The 21,104-nt window shown below is 37.9% G+C and overlaps 1 protein-coding gene across 2 annotated transcripts in view; it reads left to right on the forward strand.

The window, feature by feature from the left end:
• wdr27 (WD repeat domain 27) overlaps positions 1 to 21,104 on the forward strand; it is a 52,866-nt gene extending 31,762 nt beyond the window's left edge. Inside the window, exons 22-24 of one of the 2 annotated variants that reach the window (XM_044373890.1) lie at positions 1,845 to 1,947; positions 4,711 to 4,809; positions 16,403 to 17,221. In XM_044373890.1, the coding sequence (XP_044229825.1) occupies positions 1,845 to 1,947; positions 4,711 to 4,809; positions 16,403 to 16,489 (289 nt within the window). In that variant the 3' untranslated portion in view covers positions 16,490 to 17,221. Of the gene's footprint in view, positions 1 to 1,844; positions 1,948 to 4,710; positions 4,810 to 16,402; positions 17,222 to 20,220 lie in introns of those variants that run through there. The other variant, XM_044373889.1, reaches the window with a different exon arrangement.

Genomic DNA, 21,104 nt, shown 5'->3' on the forward strand with positions numbered 1-21,104 from the left:
TAATTATGTTTTATGGTTTGCTAACGCTGTGGTTAAGGTCTGGTTAGGTTTAGGCACAAGAAATACTTGGTTAGGCTTATGGAAAGATCATGGTTTGGTACTGATACCGGACCGAAAATGGCGCCTATTCAGTCCAATATGAATTGGTTGCCTCGCGCATACGCCAAAAAAGATTCTAGCTTCCAGCTTTGCTTCTGCGTTGTGCAGCCCACTGAATATACGCAGTAGTGTTTCTCCAGCTGGCCCCGCCCGCAAGTTCCTGCTCGACCCATTAACTTTACATCGTGATGACATCATGGATTTTTAAATTGCTTTTCTCAGCTTGAAGAAAGTTTTACAAATATAAAGCCTCCATGGATCAAAAAGTCATAATAGAAAGAATCATAATTAACCTTGTTTGCAGTTCGAGGTGTCCTGTCAACAGTGTTACACACATCTCTTTTACAATGTTGGTCTGTGGGAAAAATGCGTTTTGGGCTGCAGGGGTATTTTTCACTACAAAACCGCGAGTGGCCACTAGGAAAAACTGGCTGCAAGGCTGAGTAGCGGCACAATATCCAGCTCTTATAATACACCCATGGTTAAAATGATCACTTGAAACATGGTTTATACTTCCTTAAAGTTATGCAACCTTTGTCATCATGGCAACAATAAACAGTACAACGTTACTTTTTTTTTTTTTTTTTTTTTACATGTCCCGACATTAGATTGCACATGTGTTCCTAATAAAGTGGCTGGTGAGTGTATATTGACATCATCTGAACTGCATCACTTCCCTGGATCATAATTACTACAGCCGCTAGATGGTGTAAACATAACTATAGGTTGTTTTTGGCAGCCTCAATTTTAGACCTATACTATCGTTTTTCTTTTGAGGACGGGCTGTATGCTCAGCCAGTGAGACTTTGTAACTTACGCTCTCGAGGGCTGTATGGGCAGATTGTGCAGTTAGCTGGCAGTGACAACGTAATGAAAACATGAGAGGAACACCTGACAAAATACAGTAATACCATTCAATACAACAACACCACAAAAAACTAAAAATTCCATAGAGTTGACTCAAGACATACTCAACAACAATTCAGCATTATAAGCTTCATTAGTTATTGCTCAGAAAAAAATGTATTAACCCACATTTTATTATAATTTGTCTACCTCGTGTATGTCTCAATAACTCACTGGAACTGGGTATATCGAATTCCTTTATGGTCACCAGTGAATATGACCTACTTTTAGCCAGACTTAATGACATTAGCATCTGAATGTCAAAGAAATTTTCTCACCAGATCCTGTCAAAGGCCTGCTCTGCCAAAATGCCAGCCCTTATAGAGACCCTAGCTCAGCTAGTTGTTAGTGGCATTGTAAAGACATTACATGCTGTTGCAAACCAAATGAAACAGCACAGCAGTTGCACGAGGGGGCTATTCGTCATCTACTACCTTCTCTTTCCTGTGTTTTGCTTGAGTCATGCTTAACTCTTTGTCTTCAACTGGTTCAGATGTTTGTAAAACGTGAATTCTGAAGGGTAGCATTTTGTTCCTGCCAGTGTAGGTATACTAATAGACACTGTATTTCCATTGTACGACCTTTATATGGGATAACAGATCAGTTCAATATAAAAATGACTGCACTTGATTGAAACACTTAATTTCCAAACCAAAGATATTTCACTCATGCACTTTGTTTATCAGATAGTAGTACTGTTTTTTATTAAAGATGCTACTTTCTATTTCAGTCTTAAATAATATGACCACTGCAATGAGGCAGGTAGAAATTATATATATTGATATATATTGTCTCTTTTTTGCTTTCATTTCTCACCATTATGTGCATTTCCTCCTCAGGTGTGTACGGCGTTATGAGAACCACTTTAATCGCTGCCATCCATGCTCTTCAGCCATCTCACCATGTGGCCGGTTCATTGCCTCTGGCTCTGAGGATATGTGTGTAAGTTGTAAATACTTTGAGGGTTTCCTTACACAGTGTGTGTTTTAATCTCCCATGTACTTCTTTAGTTATGGGTCAGACTTTTAGGTTTCCCATAACAATAATATGACAATATTTAAATCTATGATAGTCAATCATTTTTAGCCATGCTAGCTACATGGCTCTAGGGATGGCAGTATTACTCTGTTGGTCCACCACTTTGGTCCAGACTGAAATATCTCAACAACTATTTGATGGATTGCCATGAAATTTTATACAGACATTCATGGTTCCCAGAGGATGAATCCTACTGACTTTGTTGATCGAGAGGCATAGACAGCTAACCATTCTGACTTACTACAGTAAATTAGTTTATGCATGACTTGTATTTATGTTTATATAATAATTTATATATTTCATACGTTTATATCTTAATTCACCTTGTTAAGTTGTAAGACAGCATGAAAAAAGCAGCTTATCTTTATCAGTTTCATCTCCATTTTAGGTGAAGACTGTTTGTGCTTGACTCAGAGATTTTTACTTGGACTCAAGCCTTTTTCCATAGAAGTCAAATTCAACATTCATGTTGAAGCAGAACTGTTTAATTGCTTTTCCAGACTGTGCCTTATATTTGCTTTCAAGACGTTTTCGGAAGACTGCCTCCCTTTTCCTTATCCATCTCTCTTTTCTTCTGGTGTACGTGCTTGTTGAAAGCAGTGGAATAATATGTACATGCTGCTAGTTATTATTAATTATGGGCACTCAGCACAGCGCGGACATTTGAGAGCATCTCTGTCGAGATCGGACATTTCCAGCATTTCTTGGAAATCAGGAGCGTATATGGTAGTGAGCTACACCATATTTATTTGTAGCTGCCCTGAGACTTCTATACGCCAGACACATTTGTACTTGTCTTAATATTTCAAAAAGCAATCATGGAAAAAAAGAACCTGAATATTCTAAAAAGACTCCCTAGACTCATATTACACATTTTCCAGAAAAACATAGGGCCAAAAACAATCTAAGTGGAGTATCATTTCAGTGTGGTCAATATTAACCTGTTGTGTATACAGTTGAAATCTTTGGTATTTTCAGCCTTTCTGATGTCCCCTCTTGTCATATCAGAAAGTGCGTTTTCTTCAATTCACACGTTTTCACTGCCCAGGCTCTATTGGCCCTGCTCTCTGCCTTAGTTAATGTTGATAAAAAACTGATTCATCTGGGGTTCCATGTGATATTTAAGCATTCTTGAAAGAACTTTTTCTTCCAAGTATCTAATGCCCTTTTAGGCACTACACACGTCATATGCCTTAGACAGGAGACCCATGGACTGTTTGACAGAGCTCACTTGAAGTGTTTTTTAGGGAAAAACGTAATACAAAACAGCTGCAGGAATCTGATGAGTCGTCGTCTGGTAACAAACATCCCACATCTGTTTTTATCTGTGCTCATGGCACTGAAGCAAACGAATGGGTCTTAAAGCTCACTGATTGTATTGCTGTGCTGACAAGCTGATAACACACATTCATGATTACTATTCTAAGATTTCTAATTAAACATTAATTCTAAGATCTCCACACAAGCTGTATGGATATGTCTTGTGACATTTTGTGGAAGTATACAATCCACACCTACATAACACCCACAAGTAAAGGGATGATTGGTATGGTTTTTACTATCTCAAAGCAGAAATTAACAATATTATATCTGCAGGGGTTTATTAAAATCCATATCAATGACAACTTGATTTTGAAGTGCACAGTATTTGACTACCATGAGTGTATGATGAGCCTGTAAATCAGGAGTTTCAGTACCCCTACTGAAATGCTACCCCTTCAGAATCTTAGTTTTAGGAATGTATTCACATTTTTTCTACAAAAGATGTGAAACTTCTTTGTGGTTCAGTGTTTAGTATTGTCTTAACACAACCTGTACAAGTACTTTGCTGACAGAAAATGTGACCTAAAATGGTCCTGATTCATATGAGAAATATCTGATCACAGGAAACAAAACTGAGAATGTGAGTATCCAGCAGCAACTTTTAATACTGGACCATTTTTGATAAAGTACAATATTCAAAACGCAAGGTTCAATTCCCAGCCCTAGATATTTTTTTTAAATACATTGAACTTATCTACAGAGTCATTTGGGTTTAGTCCATAGTTGGGATAACTGGTTCTGGCACAGATATTGCATAATTTTATGTGTCTGATTACTGATGTCAACAAGAGCCAAGTATGTCTTTAGCTAATCTCTGAACATAATCACAAACTCCCGGTGATAATCAAAAAAGCTTTAATCAGTGTGATAAGAGGATAAATGTTGCTGTAAACTATGACGTGTAATCATCAGGTGTTCATACTGAACACGCTTATTTGCCACAAACAGCCAATGAACGTGACAGCACAGATGTCAGCTGTACACACGCCGACTATGTTTGTGGAGCGTCCCTGTGTATGTGTCTGGACTGATCTCAAAACTTAAACAGGAAGCATTTTTAACTTTAGCAGTGTGTAAAGTGAATCCACATCTGTTCTTGTCCGCATTTGTCTTTTTCCATTGACTTTGTATGCAGTTGTGCAAACTTTGATATTTGCTCCTTGTTCAGTTCAAACACCTGTTTACTTAAACTTGTGTGTTGTATGTATTGTGCACCCAAAATGAGCTTCAAGGTGGGTCAGCCTTAACAGAATTGACATAGGTTCTTCTCCTACATCTGTACATCACTGTATGGCTACACTTTATGTCTACTTATGTTCATTTAGTCCATCTCATTCATTGCAGGTCTACGTGTATGACATCCGGAGCAGCAGATACCTCCACAAACTTCAAAAACACTCAGAGACAGTGCTCAGTGTGGCTTTCAACCCTGCCACACCAGAGGTGAGAAACTGTCTTCCTCTGCCTTTTTTCTGTTTTGGTTTTGGTACTGTATTTTCTATTTCTGTTTACTCCTTTATCTTGCATTCAGTGGTCCATCTCATGGAACTGGACAATCTCATTATCATATCTAAAGAAACATATATTTTTTCTCAACATCTGAGTAGTTATTGACCAGATTAAATATATTGTACAGCTTAAGTGAGTGTCTTACCTTCAGTTTGGGAATCTACTCACATCAGGTATCAGACAGAGTCACTTTACAACCCCTGAGAGAGCAGAAGTCAAACAAGAATTTGTTTTTATTCTCCTGAAGTTGAACAATGTTAACTCTGCACAAACACCCCAGGTGACATGCGGAAATACTATTTTGAATTTGAGAGTTGGAAACAGTGTTGATGTGTCTACTCCACCCCTAATTATTATGTGATGGATGGCTATCCACTGAGAGTTTATTCTGACTCTCAAGTGGCACTTGGCCTGCTTGATTAACAAAATGACCTCAAAAATAAACAATGGACTGTCATTTCCCTGCACACCCCAGCCACTACAACACTACTATTCAGTGTTCAAATCGATATTGTTCTCTATCTCAAGTATTTCAGGTATGAAACAAGTATGAAAGATTAAATGAAAAAGAAAATGTTTAAAAGCAAAGATACAAGGTCACAGTGAAAGACAGTGTTGGTCAAAGGTCGTGCACATGTGTTCCTATCTTCAGTCCAAGAAATTTCTTTATCTTTCATGAATTCCTTCAGGAGTTGGAATGAAGAAATGCATTTTACTTGAACAAAACTTGATGTTGTAAGTGTTGAAATTGTGTATGATTATTAGGCAATTATTGATATGTATTATAAATATTTTTGTACTGCTATTCAAACAATGAATGAAGGATGCAGTACAAGAAATAGAGCACCATCTTCAAAGTCATACATACACCACTGTATCAAATATTACATAAAGTCAGCTGGTTACACAGGTCTCTAACTGCTCTGCACTCCAAGTGTTTGCAAAGCAGGAATGATATCCTCAGGCTGAGGTCACATAGCAGGGCTTATTTAGCCCATCCCAGTTCAGGGTGGGTGGACTTTTATCTCAGAGAACACCAGAATTTCTACCACTAACCATGAAAGAATTTAATAGAATGATTGAAGTGGAATATAAGCAAGAATGAATACAAATCTCGACTTTATATGATATCTTATGTGTTGGATTGGTGTACTTGTGTGTACTGTTTGTGTGTTTCAGTGTTTGAGTGCATACCTTTGTGTCTTTGTCTGTCTACATGAACAGTACAGTGTGCTAAAATTGATAACAAGACAAACATTCTCATGCAAAAACCTCAATACCCTAGCATTTCAAAGTGCATAAACCCCAAACAAAAATGCTGCTTGCACATATAAACACTTTTTTGTCTAAATGTTTGTCTCTTTGACCAATACCATTTTCATTTCAAATAAATATCCCCACATCGCTCTGTGGGTTTAACCAGTGGTGGCCAGTTTTTAGTCCAATCAGATAATGACTACCACTCTTCCGTGCCATAACCCTGTGGGATCTGACTCTGTTTGTAAATGATGCTGATCCATTTGTATGATTGGCTGCCTGAAGGGTTGTTCCAGCTTGTGATTGGTTTCGCAGTTTCACAGTCACAAAATGATATCTGCAGTGTTTGGTTCAGCAGCTGCTATCCACCTTTGCTGTTGACTACTGTTCATTATGTTTTCACTGGATACCTTGTAGTTTCATGTTATGCTATTCCACTGCATTCTGTCTAAGGGGATGTGATGCAGAATTAAGTATTGGTGATATTGTATGAATGTCAAATTTCAAAAATGTTTTGAATGCTTCAGTGGGCTCATGATGTCCAGTCATTCCCCATAATGAATTTAAAACTGCCACTAAACTGGTAAATATCTATAGAAACTCAGTGACTCCAGGGAGTCTCACTGAAGAAAACATGAAGTAAGGTTTGGCATTGAACAGAGACTCTTGTTTATCTTCAACTACCACTACAGGAAAATAAAAATTAAAGTTTACAGTTATACCAGCATCCTTCCAATTCCAACAAAATCTCCAGAGCATTTCTCATAGAAGAACAATTCCCTTTGGAAACATTTTATTGTCCAGTTAATGATTTCCTTTGGAACTGTTCTGCAAAAGAAACATTTTAAAATATAATATCGCAGCCTCTGGTGGATGTCTCATGAGGCTTCTTGTTGACTATCTTTTGGACTCGAGGCACATGTTTTAAATCGGCATGTCCATCTGTGTAACTCTATTCAGTTTAACTTTGCAGCACAAAGATACATTCAGATTTCCAAGTTTGAAAGTGGAAAGTTTGATCCATGACCATTTACTGGCTGAATTACAGTGATCTGCAAAGTTTGAAGACACACTTCATCAGTCAGAGCATGCTCGCTCTCCATCAGAATCTCTGTACATTCTGTTTTGTTTGAAAGGACATGCCACCAAAGCAGAAAATTAAAAGAATCAATGGATGACGTTACTACAGACTTGTATTGTTTTTCACCAGGTGTCGTGGGTTGAATAGGTAAAAAATTGCTTTAATCTTATCGAAATGAAAATTTACATGGTAAATTAGGACACAACTGTGACCACTTACTATTGTAGTATCACAGTAATACCTTGACAAATTATTTTTCTTACTTTCTTTAAAAATCTTCACATTCATTTGTGCAAATAATCAAAACGTTTCCTCTTCAGTGTAATTTTAGCAATATGATTATTTTCATGAGGTCAGCTCTTATTGGAATCACTTTCAATCAGTATCTTCAGATTTGTGTCACTGACATCTCATATTACAGGAACCTGCCAAGATTTAACCACATTAAAGTTGTAAAATTCACAAATGTATGAAAGAGTTAGAGGGCTCAAGAGGGTCTGCAGCTAAATAAAGTAGCATGATAAGTCTTCCCACCTTCAAAATATGGATATCCACATGGGCACATCTTGATTCAAACCAGGCTGGTCCTGTCTGGTCCCATTCCCACTATGACCAAGAGCTCTAAATGTTTTAGCCATCTTTTAAGTCTGCACCTGTGGATGCAAAATGTTTCTACTGCCACTGGACTTTGTTTTATTAGTCACTGATTCATTCTGGGCTGAGTGGGGCCTGTTCAAATATGATAGACGGCATCCTAACAGGAAAGGAACAGGGAAATTGATTTGCAATTTTAATAACTTCATTGCTTTTAGTCTTAACTGATGGTCTCCCCAGCAAGACCCTGCTCAGCATCCTGGCTGTGTATTTCATAGCCCTGTCCCCGGCAGTGTGGGTCCTGCTGGTGCTGGTTTTGTTTCCCTCACTAATTCATTCATTGCTGTTAGGATCACGAAAAGGCAGTGTGCAAAACGAAAATCCACTCACAGTCCACACAGAAACAATCTCATCATAGTTAAAACCACTTCCTCAATCCCTGCTGTTCCTGCTCTGTCATCCCCACCACCTACAAATACCCCAGTGTCTGCATCTGCTTCACACCCTTTTCTTAGTCCTTTAGGCTTTAAGAGCAGAAAAGGTTTCACTCACTTAAATATGCAGAGCATTATTCAACATGAAAAACTGGGCCAGCTGAAAATCCTGGTAACTCAAACAAATCCTGATGTTATAGTTTTATTTGAAACATGGATAAAATCCTCCATGAGTGACTCTGAGGTTGCCTTGGATAATTATAACCTTTTTAGAATGGATAGAAACTCAAGGGAAGGTGATGTAGCCATTTACACAAGAGCTTCCTTTACCTGCACTGTTATTAATGCAGTCACAGTTGATAAATGTTTTGAGGTTTTGGCTCTGAAAGTAAATATTGCACATAATTCAATTACTGTTGTTGCAGTGTACAGGCCTCCTTCTGCTTCCTCCTCAGCTATTGATGAGCTAGCTGGTCTTTTACCTCCATATATAGATTCAGAGATGATCATTTTAAGTTATTTTAATTTAAACAGGCTGAGCTTTGCCTCTGATTATCTAAAAGATATCTAAAACTTAAATCTTTCACAGCTAATTACTGATCCTACCAGGCCGAACTTAAATGACCTCTCTAAGTTGGCTTTAATTTACTTATTTTAACAAATAGAAATGACAAAATTACTCAGTCGGGAATATTTGAGCTTGGTTTTGGTGATCACTGTCCAACAACTTGTATTAGAAATACAAAGATTAAAAAAAACGGTGATGGTGATTAGTAGGAATTTTAAATATTTTGTTGAACAAGCCATCCTGTCTGATCTTTATGAAAGTGACATTTATCATAATGTTAAAATCCCCGATGTTGACTTAGCTCTTGACCACTTTTGTAAGTCTTTTAACTGTGTAGTTGATAAGTATGCACCCTCAAAAAAAAAGGTGCAGAATAGGTCAAGTCCCTTTTTTCAGCTGAAATCTCATCCTTGCTGAAAGAGAGAAATAAAGCCTGCGCTCTTGCCAGGCATATTGGCGAGCCTGGTCACTGGCTTACTTTCAGGCACCTTAGAAATAAATGCACAGCTGCACTAAAGAAGGCTAAAGCTGATTATTATTTGCTTTTAATTCCAAATTCATATCCAAATCCATCAAAATTTTGGAAGACAGTGAATTCTCTTAACCATAAGTCTTCTCTCATTTCCTCCTCTCACTTCAGCTGATGGATCCTAAATATCAGAGCATAAAGAGATTTGTTTTGCTTTTGATTTGCGTTTGATTTTTTAGCTGCTGGCAACCTCTTTAAAGAAACTTTTACAGGACCCCTCTGCCTTACCTTGCGAGGCACCTGGATTCGCAAGATCATGACATCACAAGATCACGCAAGAATCCATCTTGTCAGGCTTCAGTTATGTGCTTGTGTCCGAACCACTGGTGGTTCAGGCCAATCAATGTCGCAAATCTAGCTGCCTCACAAGGTAAGACGGTGATAGACAGTGAGACAGGTGGTTCAAGTATTTTTTGAAATACCTCCGCCCACTACTTATCCTGACTCTCAGGCAATGCCAAGTCCTCGTTTTACACTACAGCTCTTCTCTTCCAGTGATGTGGCCAGTGCCTTACTAGCATTAGATTTGAAATATTCAGTTGGTGAGGATAAACTTGATCCTTACTTCTTAAAGCTTGTCACCCCAATTGTAGCATGCTACATAACATATGCTTTTAACCTTCTTGTCTTATCTGGTACAGTTCCCACAGTTTGGAAGGCTGCTTATGTGACTCCTTTACATAAAGGCGGTGGAACAGCTATGCTTAACAATTATGGGTCTAGCTCTAAATTGCCATACTTCGCAAAATACCAGAACCTCTAGTAAATGACCAACTTAAATCATTCTATTTTAAGTACACACCAAGCACAGCACTGTTACTGCTGCCACTCTTGTTTTAAAAGACATCATTTCAACTGTGGATAGTACGAAACACTGTGCAGCTCTTTTTATTTACCTTTCAAAAGCATTTGATACAGTTGATCATGCTTTGCTCTTAAAAAAACTTTATAATATTGGTTCTGATAAAGTTGCGTATAATTGGTTCCAGAGTTATCTCATGGAAAGACAGCAGTGTGTAGCAATAGGAACTGTTAAATCTGAATTTGTTCAAATTGCAAAAGGTGTCCCACAAGGCTCAGTCCTTGGTCCTGTTCTGTTTACTCTTTATATATGATATTGTTTCTGCTGTAACGGGATGTAATATTCATCTTTACGTTGATGGTACTATTTTTTATTGCACCGCGGATACTGTACAGTCTGAATATCTTCAGCACTGTTTTGCTGATTTAGAAGTTGCACTCAATATCCATAAGTTAGTCTTAAACGCAGACAAAACCAATTTTATGTTTTTCTCTGGAGCCCAAAATATTAATTTGGATAACCTCATCATCACCCCAAAAGTGGTACCAATATTGAAAGAGTCGTGGTATACAAATACCTTGGCATTTGAATTGATGAGAAAATATCCTTCAAAAATCATGTATCAAATTTGGTGAGTAAACCAAGGCAAATGATTGGCTTTTTCAATAAGAATAAATCCTGCTTCCTGTTGCATTGTAGAAAAACTGTTGTCGGGGCAACTTTTTCATCAGTTTTAGGCTATGGTGACATCTTATACAGGCATGCTTCAGCTGCGACTTTAAAGCCCCTTGATGTTGTCTACCATTCTGCACTCAGGTTCATTACTGGTGATGCTTACAACATTCATTATTGCATCCTGTACTAAAAGGCTGGGTGGTCCTCTCTCTCTGAGAGGATTAGCATATGTATTTGTTTATTTACAAGGCCCTTATTGGAAAGCTGCCTTCTTATATTACTTCCACGCTAGTTTGGTCCACTGGACCACATTACTCTAGGACTAATGACTGGCTCAAGCTCCATGTCCCTCGTGTTCATACAGAGCTTGGAAGAACTGCTCTTGGCTTCTTTGCAACATCCACCTGGAACACATTACAAAGCACTTTAAAAATTAATTCAATGGTAACTCTTGGTCATTTTAAATCCACAATCCCAAACCTTTTAACTTCTGTTTGTACCTGTTTTAATTGATTTTGTTGTTACTTTATCTACTAATTGTATCTATATGTTTGTTTTAATTGATTGTTCTTCTTTCTTGCTCAGTGTCATTGTAAATGAGGGTTTCGCCCTCAATGATTTTCGAGTTTAAATAAAGACGAATAAATATGTTCCCAGCTTAAGAATTATGTTGATGCTGACAAGGATTACACGGACTAGACAAGAGCTGTGGCATCAGTGTTTAGTTAGGTACAGTACCCGGGCTAGTGGGTGATGCCAATTGTTTTTGCCTTTTTATTAGGGATTTAGTGGGCTTCATGCTTTTCAATATACTTATTATATATTTAGGCTGTATGTTTATTCAGGCAATTGTCTGTCTGATTTAAAATTCTATTCTAAGCACAGATATTTTATTGAATTACAGCTTCTTATTGCACAAAAAATCTGCATTGGCAAACCATCCTATCCAGTGTTTGTCAAGCAATTTTTTGAATGCAATTAGCACACAGCTGCTTGGGCCAGTCATGAGAACTCACCGCTGCACAACTACTTTTTTGTCTGCTCACCCAGAGGGATAGACCTGTTTTTCATCAGTAACTAAAATCAACATTCACTGGCCTATTTATTCTAGGAGCTCTTAACAGGAGGAAGACCTTAACAATTATTATCAAATTGAAATAAAACTGAAAGTGAAATTTATTGACTCATTTGGCAAGATTTTTACATACATATAATGACTCTGTTTCAGACTGGCTATAAATCAAACATGAGGGCTGTATTAATAAAGAGATGCCCAGTAAATGTGATATCATTTTTGGACACATTCTCCTGGTCTCCTCAAATGAATGTCAATTATTGGATAAAGTTGACTGCAAGATTAAGTGAATAATTCACCCAAAAATAATGACATTACATTTATCCTCATGTATCGTATGTCAAAACATTTGAAAAGCCAATTTAACTGGCTGATATGTAGGTGTGCAAGCTAACTTACATGGTGTTATGTTGACACACACTCTCTTGACTGAAATGAAGGCAAAAAGATAATTACAAAATTTAGTAATGCTTTAAGACAAAGTCTCCCCTTCTGACATATCACATCTCAATGAAATCATGTAAAAACTCTTACCACAGACAGAGATGTTATGTCTATGATTAACAAGTAGGTATTTGCATTATATTTACATAGTTGCTTCATTTGTTACATCAGGTACGTTCATTTACTGGATGTAATTGGGAAGGATTAATTACACTACGCCAGTAATTCCAGTAAAATATGATAAATAATCTATTTATGTTAATGACAAATAAGCAACCTGAGGAAGCAATTCATTCAATCAAAATTCATTTGATACTTTGAAAAGTTTACATACATATAAAATCAGTTGATCTGCATGGCAGGATACATCCCAGATATCAAAATTGCTGTGGCCCGGATCCAGTCCACACTCAACACTTTTGACACTTTCATCCGGCCCACATACCACGTGGAATGATGATACTTGGGCAGTCCGCTGCTGTTTCCAAGATCTGGGCCACAAGCAAGCCATATGTCAACCAAGAACAAACCAGATAAACCGGAACTGGCCCAAATACAGAATACACATACCTGATAGCAGTGCATCTTTACCAAAAAAGGCCCACATTTGATTTTGGATATTTGGGCCATATTTGCTATTTTATTTGGGGGGCCATTTCAGTTTCACAACCATTCTGTCTGGGCCAGAGGAAGGCCAACAGTGCGGCTTCATTACCTGAAATGGCCTGCTTCCGTATGCTACCTGGGATGGTATAGGTTTGCAATGCTTCTAAAATGAGAGGTAGTCTATAGATGCCATGTCTCATGGTTTAATAAAATGATTAGATAAATGTGATACAGTTGTAAACAACTATTAAAAAGTGGCTGACACAGCCTATATTGCTGCAGATTTACTGTACTTTTAACTTTGTCAGGTTCCTGTTGTACATCCCTCATACGATAGCTTGAGATACTTGACGGCCTCCTAATGTAACATTTCAGCCTCGTGGAGTGGTTAGGCATGGGAAACCACAGTTCAGTCTGTGTCAGAGAGAATCTTTGTGTCTGGGAAAACGTCAGGATTTCTAATTATTTCAAGATGCTGCAGAGTTGAGTTTAATAGAATCCAGAATCTTACACCTTCGACTCTCTTTATATCTCTTTATAATATGGCTGTGAGTATAGAGATTTCTCCATCATTTCAGTGTTACACACTTTTATAGGTCACTTCAGTCTTACAAACAAACATAAAGAGTTAGTGAAAGTGTTTCTTCACTGTTCCTGAGACACTTGATCTTGTGCCGATATGTTGAGATGTGTCTGGCTCAGCGTTGTGAAGCTGCTTCTTGTTAACCATGATTCAGTTGATCTAATATTTGACTGTAATGGATGCATACACATCCCACTTTATTTGTCTTTTGTTTATAGCCAAAAAAAAAGGAAAAGAAAAGAAAATATTAGAAGTTCAAAAAGTCCTGGGAAATTGCTGATCATTCTTGAAATGAACTAAGACAAAGGCCGTGTGATATTATAATGATAGCATTGCTGTATTTCCTGAGCCTGTGGGTTTGTCTTTACCAATACATGAAAAAAACAACCAAAATGTGTCCCCAACCTGTGCTCACCTCACTTTTTAGGCCACATCTCAGGGCCAGATGTTTTACTGCCGTGAGAACCGTCCGATGCAAGGCACAGACAGATAATGCAATGCATATTTTCCACTCATTTTTCACTCAGGTTTTCCACCCGATTACTTAAAAGACCATCAAGGCGGCAGATCTACCTCCACGGTTCACTCCCTAAGGTTTATTCCTGTACTTAACTCTGTAATGAGAGATCCCAACTTTTACTGTCACTTCACTTTGTTGTCTTGTAAAATCTTGGGGGAATTCATGTGGCATACCTCTGTAAAGTTTTGCAAGCTCCCCTGTGTTGGACCTAAATCTGCAACCATAAAAGTAGACTTGCAAATTTTCTACAGAAAATAATATGCTCTTTGTATTTATTTATTTTTGTAGATTAGATTTATGAGAGGGAAGCTAGACTGTGTCCAATTTGAGTTGTGCCTGAAACCAAGTCAGTCGTGATACTGTATCTGCAGTTATTTCCTCCAGTGATTTTTGGAATTTAAAAGCTTTAGGGTTATAAGTAAAGACAGAGGCGAATCAACATTCAGTTCAGAGATACAGGTTACTAGGTCAGACTAGAGAAATAGACTTCATGGGGCTGTGCTCTATTTGGTTTACTCAGATTTGTCTCATCCTAAGCTCTTGCTAGCTCCTATTACATTGTTCCACATCAGCAGTGGATATGTCTTTGTAGTATTTCCCAAAAATCAGCTTATTTTGAAGTGGATTCATTAAAAGGACAGTGGAGTGTCCACTCATTTTCCTTTATTTTTTCAGTGGATTATGTGCTTGCTGTGAACGCTGACAAAACAATGTATGTAATTTATGCTGATGTATTTTTTTTTTTATAAATTATAAGAAAAGTTAGTGAACCCCCTGTTTTTAGTTACTTTCGTTGCTAAATAATTGTGTTTCTTCATACAGATACTTGGGAGTTTTAATTGGTGACTTTCACTTAAGCCTCAAAGTGAGCAACTTGTGAACAAAAATTAAGCTGAAATTGAGGTTTTATCTCAGAAGCTGCTGAAGCTTGATTGAAAAAGGCTTGTTTGTTCTACTTTTTTGTCTGTGATTGAAAACAAATGAATTTCAGTGAAAAAAACAACAGAAAACAAACCACAATGTACATATTGTCAGGATAAAGCAGAACTTAGAACAGGATAAAAAGAAAAGAAACAGTAACAACAATTGGTGGACTGTTTACTCATCTGTCTGGACATGTACTTGTATTTTTCCAGTAATATCCAGTAGAAAATACAAAAGATGAAAGAGAGGACATAACACAGTGTATGCTTATGTAGTTTCAGCCTTCATCAGACATGACTCATGCCATATGAATTGGAAAATTTGTTGAAGTTGTAACTTTTATCAGGACTAAATAGAGATAAACATGATGGTGCAATGGAGGCATTTACAAGCCAGAGCCTTCAAATGAAAAAAATGGGGGTTTGCTTTAAATAATCCTCAACCAGGTGTGCTTGTTTTACAGCAAGTTAACATTTTAAACATACTGGCAAGGATTTTCAATGTTAGCTGGATCAACTAGAGTCAAGTGTTATTGTTGGCCATATTTCATTATCTTTATTGTGTGTTGTTGGCTATAAAATATATGCAAATTTAAAAAAGAAACATGTTGATGAAGATTTAACAGAGTGCATTAAAGTATACTCAGACCGCTTATGTGTGAATATCAATGGCATTATATGTAAAACTCAAAGTAAGATACTCAAACTATACTTGAAAATCAGCAGATGAGAGAAAGCTGTTTATGTAACTCCAAATGGAAAGTTTGCGTGTGTGAGAAAACGGACAAACTCAAGTCATAGTCAGCTAAATTTTCTGTTGTTAAACCAATATGCTCATTTCTGTTTATCTTTGAGCTAGAAAGTCAACCTCTCTCTGTTCCAGAGACGCTGCTGCACTTTGATATGTCTTGTCAATTTTTAAATGCACACATATGTGTGTTTTTTGGAAGAGGATATGAAAGAAAACAAAATCCAAATTAGAGCTCTGTTTCAAGAATCAAATCAGAATGAAATAAGAACTATTAAACACTAGTGTCAGTTTCAGATTTTTGATTAAGAAAGAAGTTTCTGAACTCTTTTCCTCAAATACTTGGGACCTCATTTGCACTTCATGTGTTGGAGTTAGAGCAGGATTGTGACCGCTTACTGACACCAGCAGCTGTCTCTAGAAGTTAACATGCGCTATCGTCCCAACTAGGAAGATGAACAATGAGTGAATCATCCCATTGGCTTTCAGGCTCAGTGCTACTCGTCTCCATATGTCAGCATGTATCTTTGCTCTTTGCAGGCAGGAAAAAAACGCAGCTGGCGTCCCACTAGACATTTTTACTGTATCATTTCATTTGTGGCCATTTGGCAAATCGAAAAGCTATTTGCACTCCTTAGTCCTTTTTAAATACTTTATCTCTCTTCTTTTCCTCCTCTACTGACCCCAGAGAGCAAAAATGCTCTTTTCTTGGTGGCCAGACAGCAAATACAGAGGTGGACTCTGCTGTCTGCTCCAGAATGTCACATCAGAGTGAGACACAGACTGAGCTGAGACAGCCTCTCTGAAATCAACTGGCCTGTGTTCAACACAGCTGGAACAGCAATGAACAGGAAGTGAGGAAATAAAGAGTTTGGGTCCAGTTGCAAAGTCACAAGGGTCATTTTTAAGTATCAAAACGTTTCACATGTGTTAGAAAGCATCTACTCTGTTAGCCGTGTGGTGTTAGTTGCTAGCGTTGTCTTTTCTTTACTGGAATGCACAAAACCACATTTCACAATCTTCATCAGCGAAGGGTGGTGGCGCTTATATCATTTTAAACTTTTTTTACTATGGGATACGGGATGAGGAACATGGATGGAGTCATGTTCACTTCACTGTTTTCAGTCTTTCATTTTTAACATGATGCATCTCACCACTGCACTCCAGCATTTTCAAAGTGGTTTCTTGGTTTTAGTATTTCACTACTTCAATATGCATAGATTAGATTTGTGTTGAAACACAGTATAGATACAGTATACAGATACACAGTATACAGACTACAAACTTTTTTTTTATTTACTTAAGGGAAATTTAAGGTGAAAACTAAACTATATTTGATTTTCATTATATAATAACTTTGTTCTGGCATGAAACTTTGTTTTGAAACGGCTGACATGAAGATCTGAAATTGACTGATCAATCAAGACTCGCTCTCCAACACTGTCATGTTGAAATAATAATGTGTTCTGTTATTGTGTCAGCCTTAATAAACACTTGCTAATCTTTTTATTCTTGGGTGTTCCCTGCATTTATGTTGAAGAAATGTTTCTCACATAGCTCCTGGAGCAAACACATGGATGCTGTCAGTATGATTATCTCAGTGCTTCTCTGTGTTCTTTTACATTCACTCAGATGGGCCTGTCCAGGGCCTTATTAATGGCATCTACCTATGCAGACTGTCAGAGACTGGCTGGATGGCAGATGGAGGAACAGGCAGGGAGTCTGAGCTGGAAAGAATTTACTATTACTTTCCCTATTTGGATTGTTTAAATTGCGATTGATGACAATAAATCTAGAACTTTGTATATTAATAATACAAACACATAAATATTAATATATGTATATATATGTATCATTCACCACTGGCAATACGATTTTTTTTTTACTGATACTTCATGTACTCTGTGACCCCGTCCCACAGATGACCACAGTGACCGTCTGCTCCTTTTCCCATCTCTCATGTGTGTCTTCCTTCCCCTCTCAGTATGTACAGTACAGAACATCCTGGTATGTTGGCATTTGTGAAGTCTGTGCTCTACAAGTGATGAATGATATATCCTTTGGGAGGGAAAACACATCGCTCCTCATAACTTCAAAGCCTCCGCTTTTGTCCATACCACTTTCTGCAGCAAAAATTTTCTATCATCCAGAATGCCAATATTTGACAATAAGTGTTGACCACTGCCCACATTGCATTCTTAATCATCATTTTTATTTCTGCTTTGAACTATTGATTTGTGGTGCTTTTTCCATGGTATTGAGTCAGCATGCCTGACGATAACTTAGATTGTGTGATGTGTGTGACACACCATGTAAATTCTTAATCTGATTTACGATTCTACAGTTCCCCATAAGTTCTTGAATGAGACTTTTAATATAATAAAAATGAAAGCAAGGAAACAAAAATATTATAAAAGGAGATGCAGCCCACCTTTTCTACATTGTTTCTTATGCATGGCCCGTGTCTTGAGCATATGGAAGGTCATATGTCTAAAAAAAATTCCCCCAAAAGTGAAAATAAATGGATTGTGAATGACATAACATTGAAAACCTATATATCAGCAGTTACTGCATTGCATAATGACATCTGACATCACAAATAAATCTTGAAGATAGGGATCAAACCTGTGTTCCTTAGAAGTGGGATATTCAGAAAAGCCAAATAACTCAGTTGTGATGGCCCAGCATGACCCCCCGCTCTACAGTGAATCAGCTCACCAGAAACTCTGACTTTTGACCCTAAAGGTCACCCAAAACCTTCAGTCTTCATCAGCTTAGCTCGCTTTAGCCTCAGTGAACAAAGGGTTGAAGGTTGCAGAGATGGAATGTGTTGGATTACAGATGTTTGCTGTAAGTGTATGATGTAGAAAATGATCTTAAGGTGGTTGGCAACTTTTTAGAAAATCTGTGATGTAGTTTCAGTTCTCCTCTTTGTGTTTACACAGAGGACTGACTGAGTGAAATTCTTAGACGTTTAGTCTGATAGTTTTGGATGGCAGTTAATGAAGAGAGCTGTAGTTGCTAATGCAGCTGCTCTCTGACCCTCTTATGTTTTAAGTAGTTATTTTAGCAGCCCAGAGGCAGAAGCCAGAGAGCAATGCTATTGTTGAGTAAGATCCCTGAGTCGATGAAAGAGGACTCCTTGTAGATAGAAGAGCAAGAGAAATAAGCTGTAACTGTTGCGTGGATGAGTTGAAAACATTTTTATATGCTAAAAAGTACATTGTGGTTTTGTGGGTATTTTTGTTTGTGCTTACTTGTCTTCAGGACCCACACGCATCTCTCTGTGTCTATAGGAGCGGTGCTGCGAGGATTACTCGTCAAAGAACAATTAAACCCACCTCAGTTTAGTCTTTGTATGTTTGAGTCATCCTCTGACCTCCATTATTGCCTCCCTTTCCCAGCACAGGCATCTGCTTGCTGGTAAAAAGATGATTTCTTCTGCATAAAACAACTTTAGTACATGGGAAAAAATGTTGGACTATTATTGTACCAAATGTGGTTTTTATAACTGCTTTGGCAAATACTTGTTTTCCAAGATCCCCACTGTTAGTAGGCTATGTTTTTAAAAGACGCTCTATTCTTTACAAGCACCTAAAAATCTCTGAAATCACCATAAATGACATAGATGCTCCACAGCAGATCTGCACGTTCACCCAAGCGTTCCCATTTAATTTGAATTGTGTGTTTTGGTGGGTTGTTTTCATTTATTTTTCATCATGCAGGCTTTATGAAACCTTATGAGTCTGTAAGTGGGATTAAGGGCAGAACAAATAACCTTGGCTTCAAGTAATATGAAATAGATACACCCTGGTCTTACACGACACGTAGGCTTGAAAGTCAAGTGAAAACGAAGCACGGCCGTTTGATCATATGATACAGTATACTGTATTCTCAGCAGCTGCTGCAGATATGAATATGCATCACGAGACACATTCTGAACCCCAAATGGAGGGTTTCCTATTGCTACAGCTGCTGATTGGCTGTCAGAGTGTTGAGGTAATGCTCGCTCACCCTCATCTGCTCTACTGGCTGATACAAAGAGATGAGATAATGCTCCTTTCTTGCTAGGAAATATAGAAAAGATGTGATTGTGTGCACGTGTGCTTGTCTATGTGCTGTATCCACATGTTAATTAGAGTGTGGTGTGTGTTTGTGCGTGTGTGTGAGTGTGCATGCTGAAACGGGTGGGAGTTAATGCTAGTTTATTGATATGTGGGTGCCTTATTAATGAATAAACAGTTGACTCACCATGATTAGCACTGGCAAGAACCTCAAGTCCCATTTCTGATTAAACAAAGTTATATAACAGTTCAGGCCAGGCAGCTTCATGTTCTTGTGATAAATGGCAGGTATGGAAAATCAAGAATCTCTATGGGAAACACAGTTTGACCTTGGCGATGCAAGTCATCTTTAAGGAAGCAGGTGTGCTGCTGTCCCAGTTCCTGGGAATTATCATCCACAGAGTAAAAGCTGAACGTGATGTCATTTTATTTTCTCTTGTAGCTGCTGACTGGGACTCTGGATGGGGAGCTGAGACTGTTTCAGTCCAGCAGCGGGGCCCAACTGTCTCATGACACCAGTGCTGCTGTGCATAGTGTCCCCAACATAACTGCGTAATTACAGCAGGCTGCTGCAAAGTCCATGCAGGTTTCATTAAAACAGCTCCAAACCCCAGGCTGGGATTTCACTGGTGAAGGAAAGTTCTGTTTTTTTATTGTCAATTAATCAAAAATAGTTTCAAGCTCAACTATGTTTTGTTTTTCTTGTTATATGTGCTCTTGTGTGTTCTTCTATTTCTTGGTTTCAAATTGTCTAAAGGGGCCACCTATTTCACTTCACTGGTCTTTGTTAAATGTTCCACATGCACATCATTTGACCACTAAGGGATATCAATGGTTTGATGTAATGTTTTAGGTTTTCCCCAGATTCATTTAACTGCATCATCTTGATGCAATATTTACCCAATTAGAGATAATTACAGCTAAATTTGCCAAAAACAATTTTCATTATTGCTGTCCGTTCATCCACATTCTGGATGGTCAAGCATCACAGTTTGTTTGTTCAGTATGTGGAACAGATGTAGATCTATAATACTGTGACCACTGCTTAGCAGCAGAGCAGCTACACAGGCCTATGACATCAACTGGGTGCAACCTTGATGGCTGCCAGATACACAGATGCTACTACTGTACACTGACACACCCGTCCACACTGTTTGAGCTGCACATTTACTGTACTTTTCTTTCGCTCAGTCACAACGAAATGTTGCTGACAAAGTCACACTGACTTGTAGTAAAAACATAATAATCAAAGCGAAATGTTACATTTTCAAGTGCTGTATTGTTGGTAATGTGTCTGTCAAGTATAAATAAAATGGTGTGTCCTGG

Source organism: Thunnus albacares, chromosome 14 (assembly GCF_914725855.1).
Source record: "Thunnus albacares chromosome 14, fThuAlb1.1, whole genome shotgun sequence".
NCBI lineage: Eukaryota > Metazoa > Chordata > Actinopteri > Scombriformes > Scombridae > Thunnus > Thunnus albacares.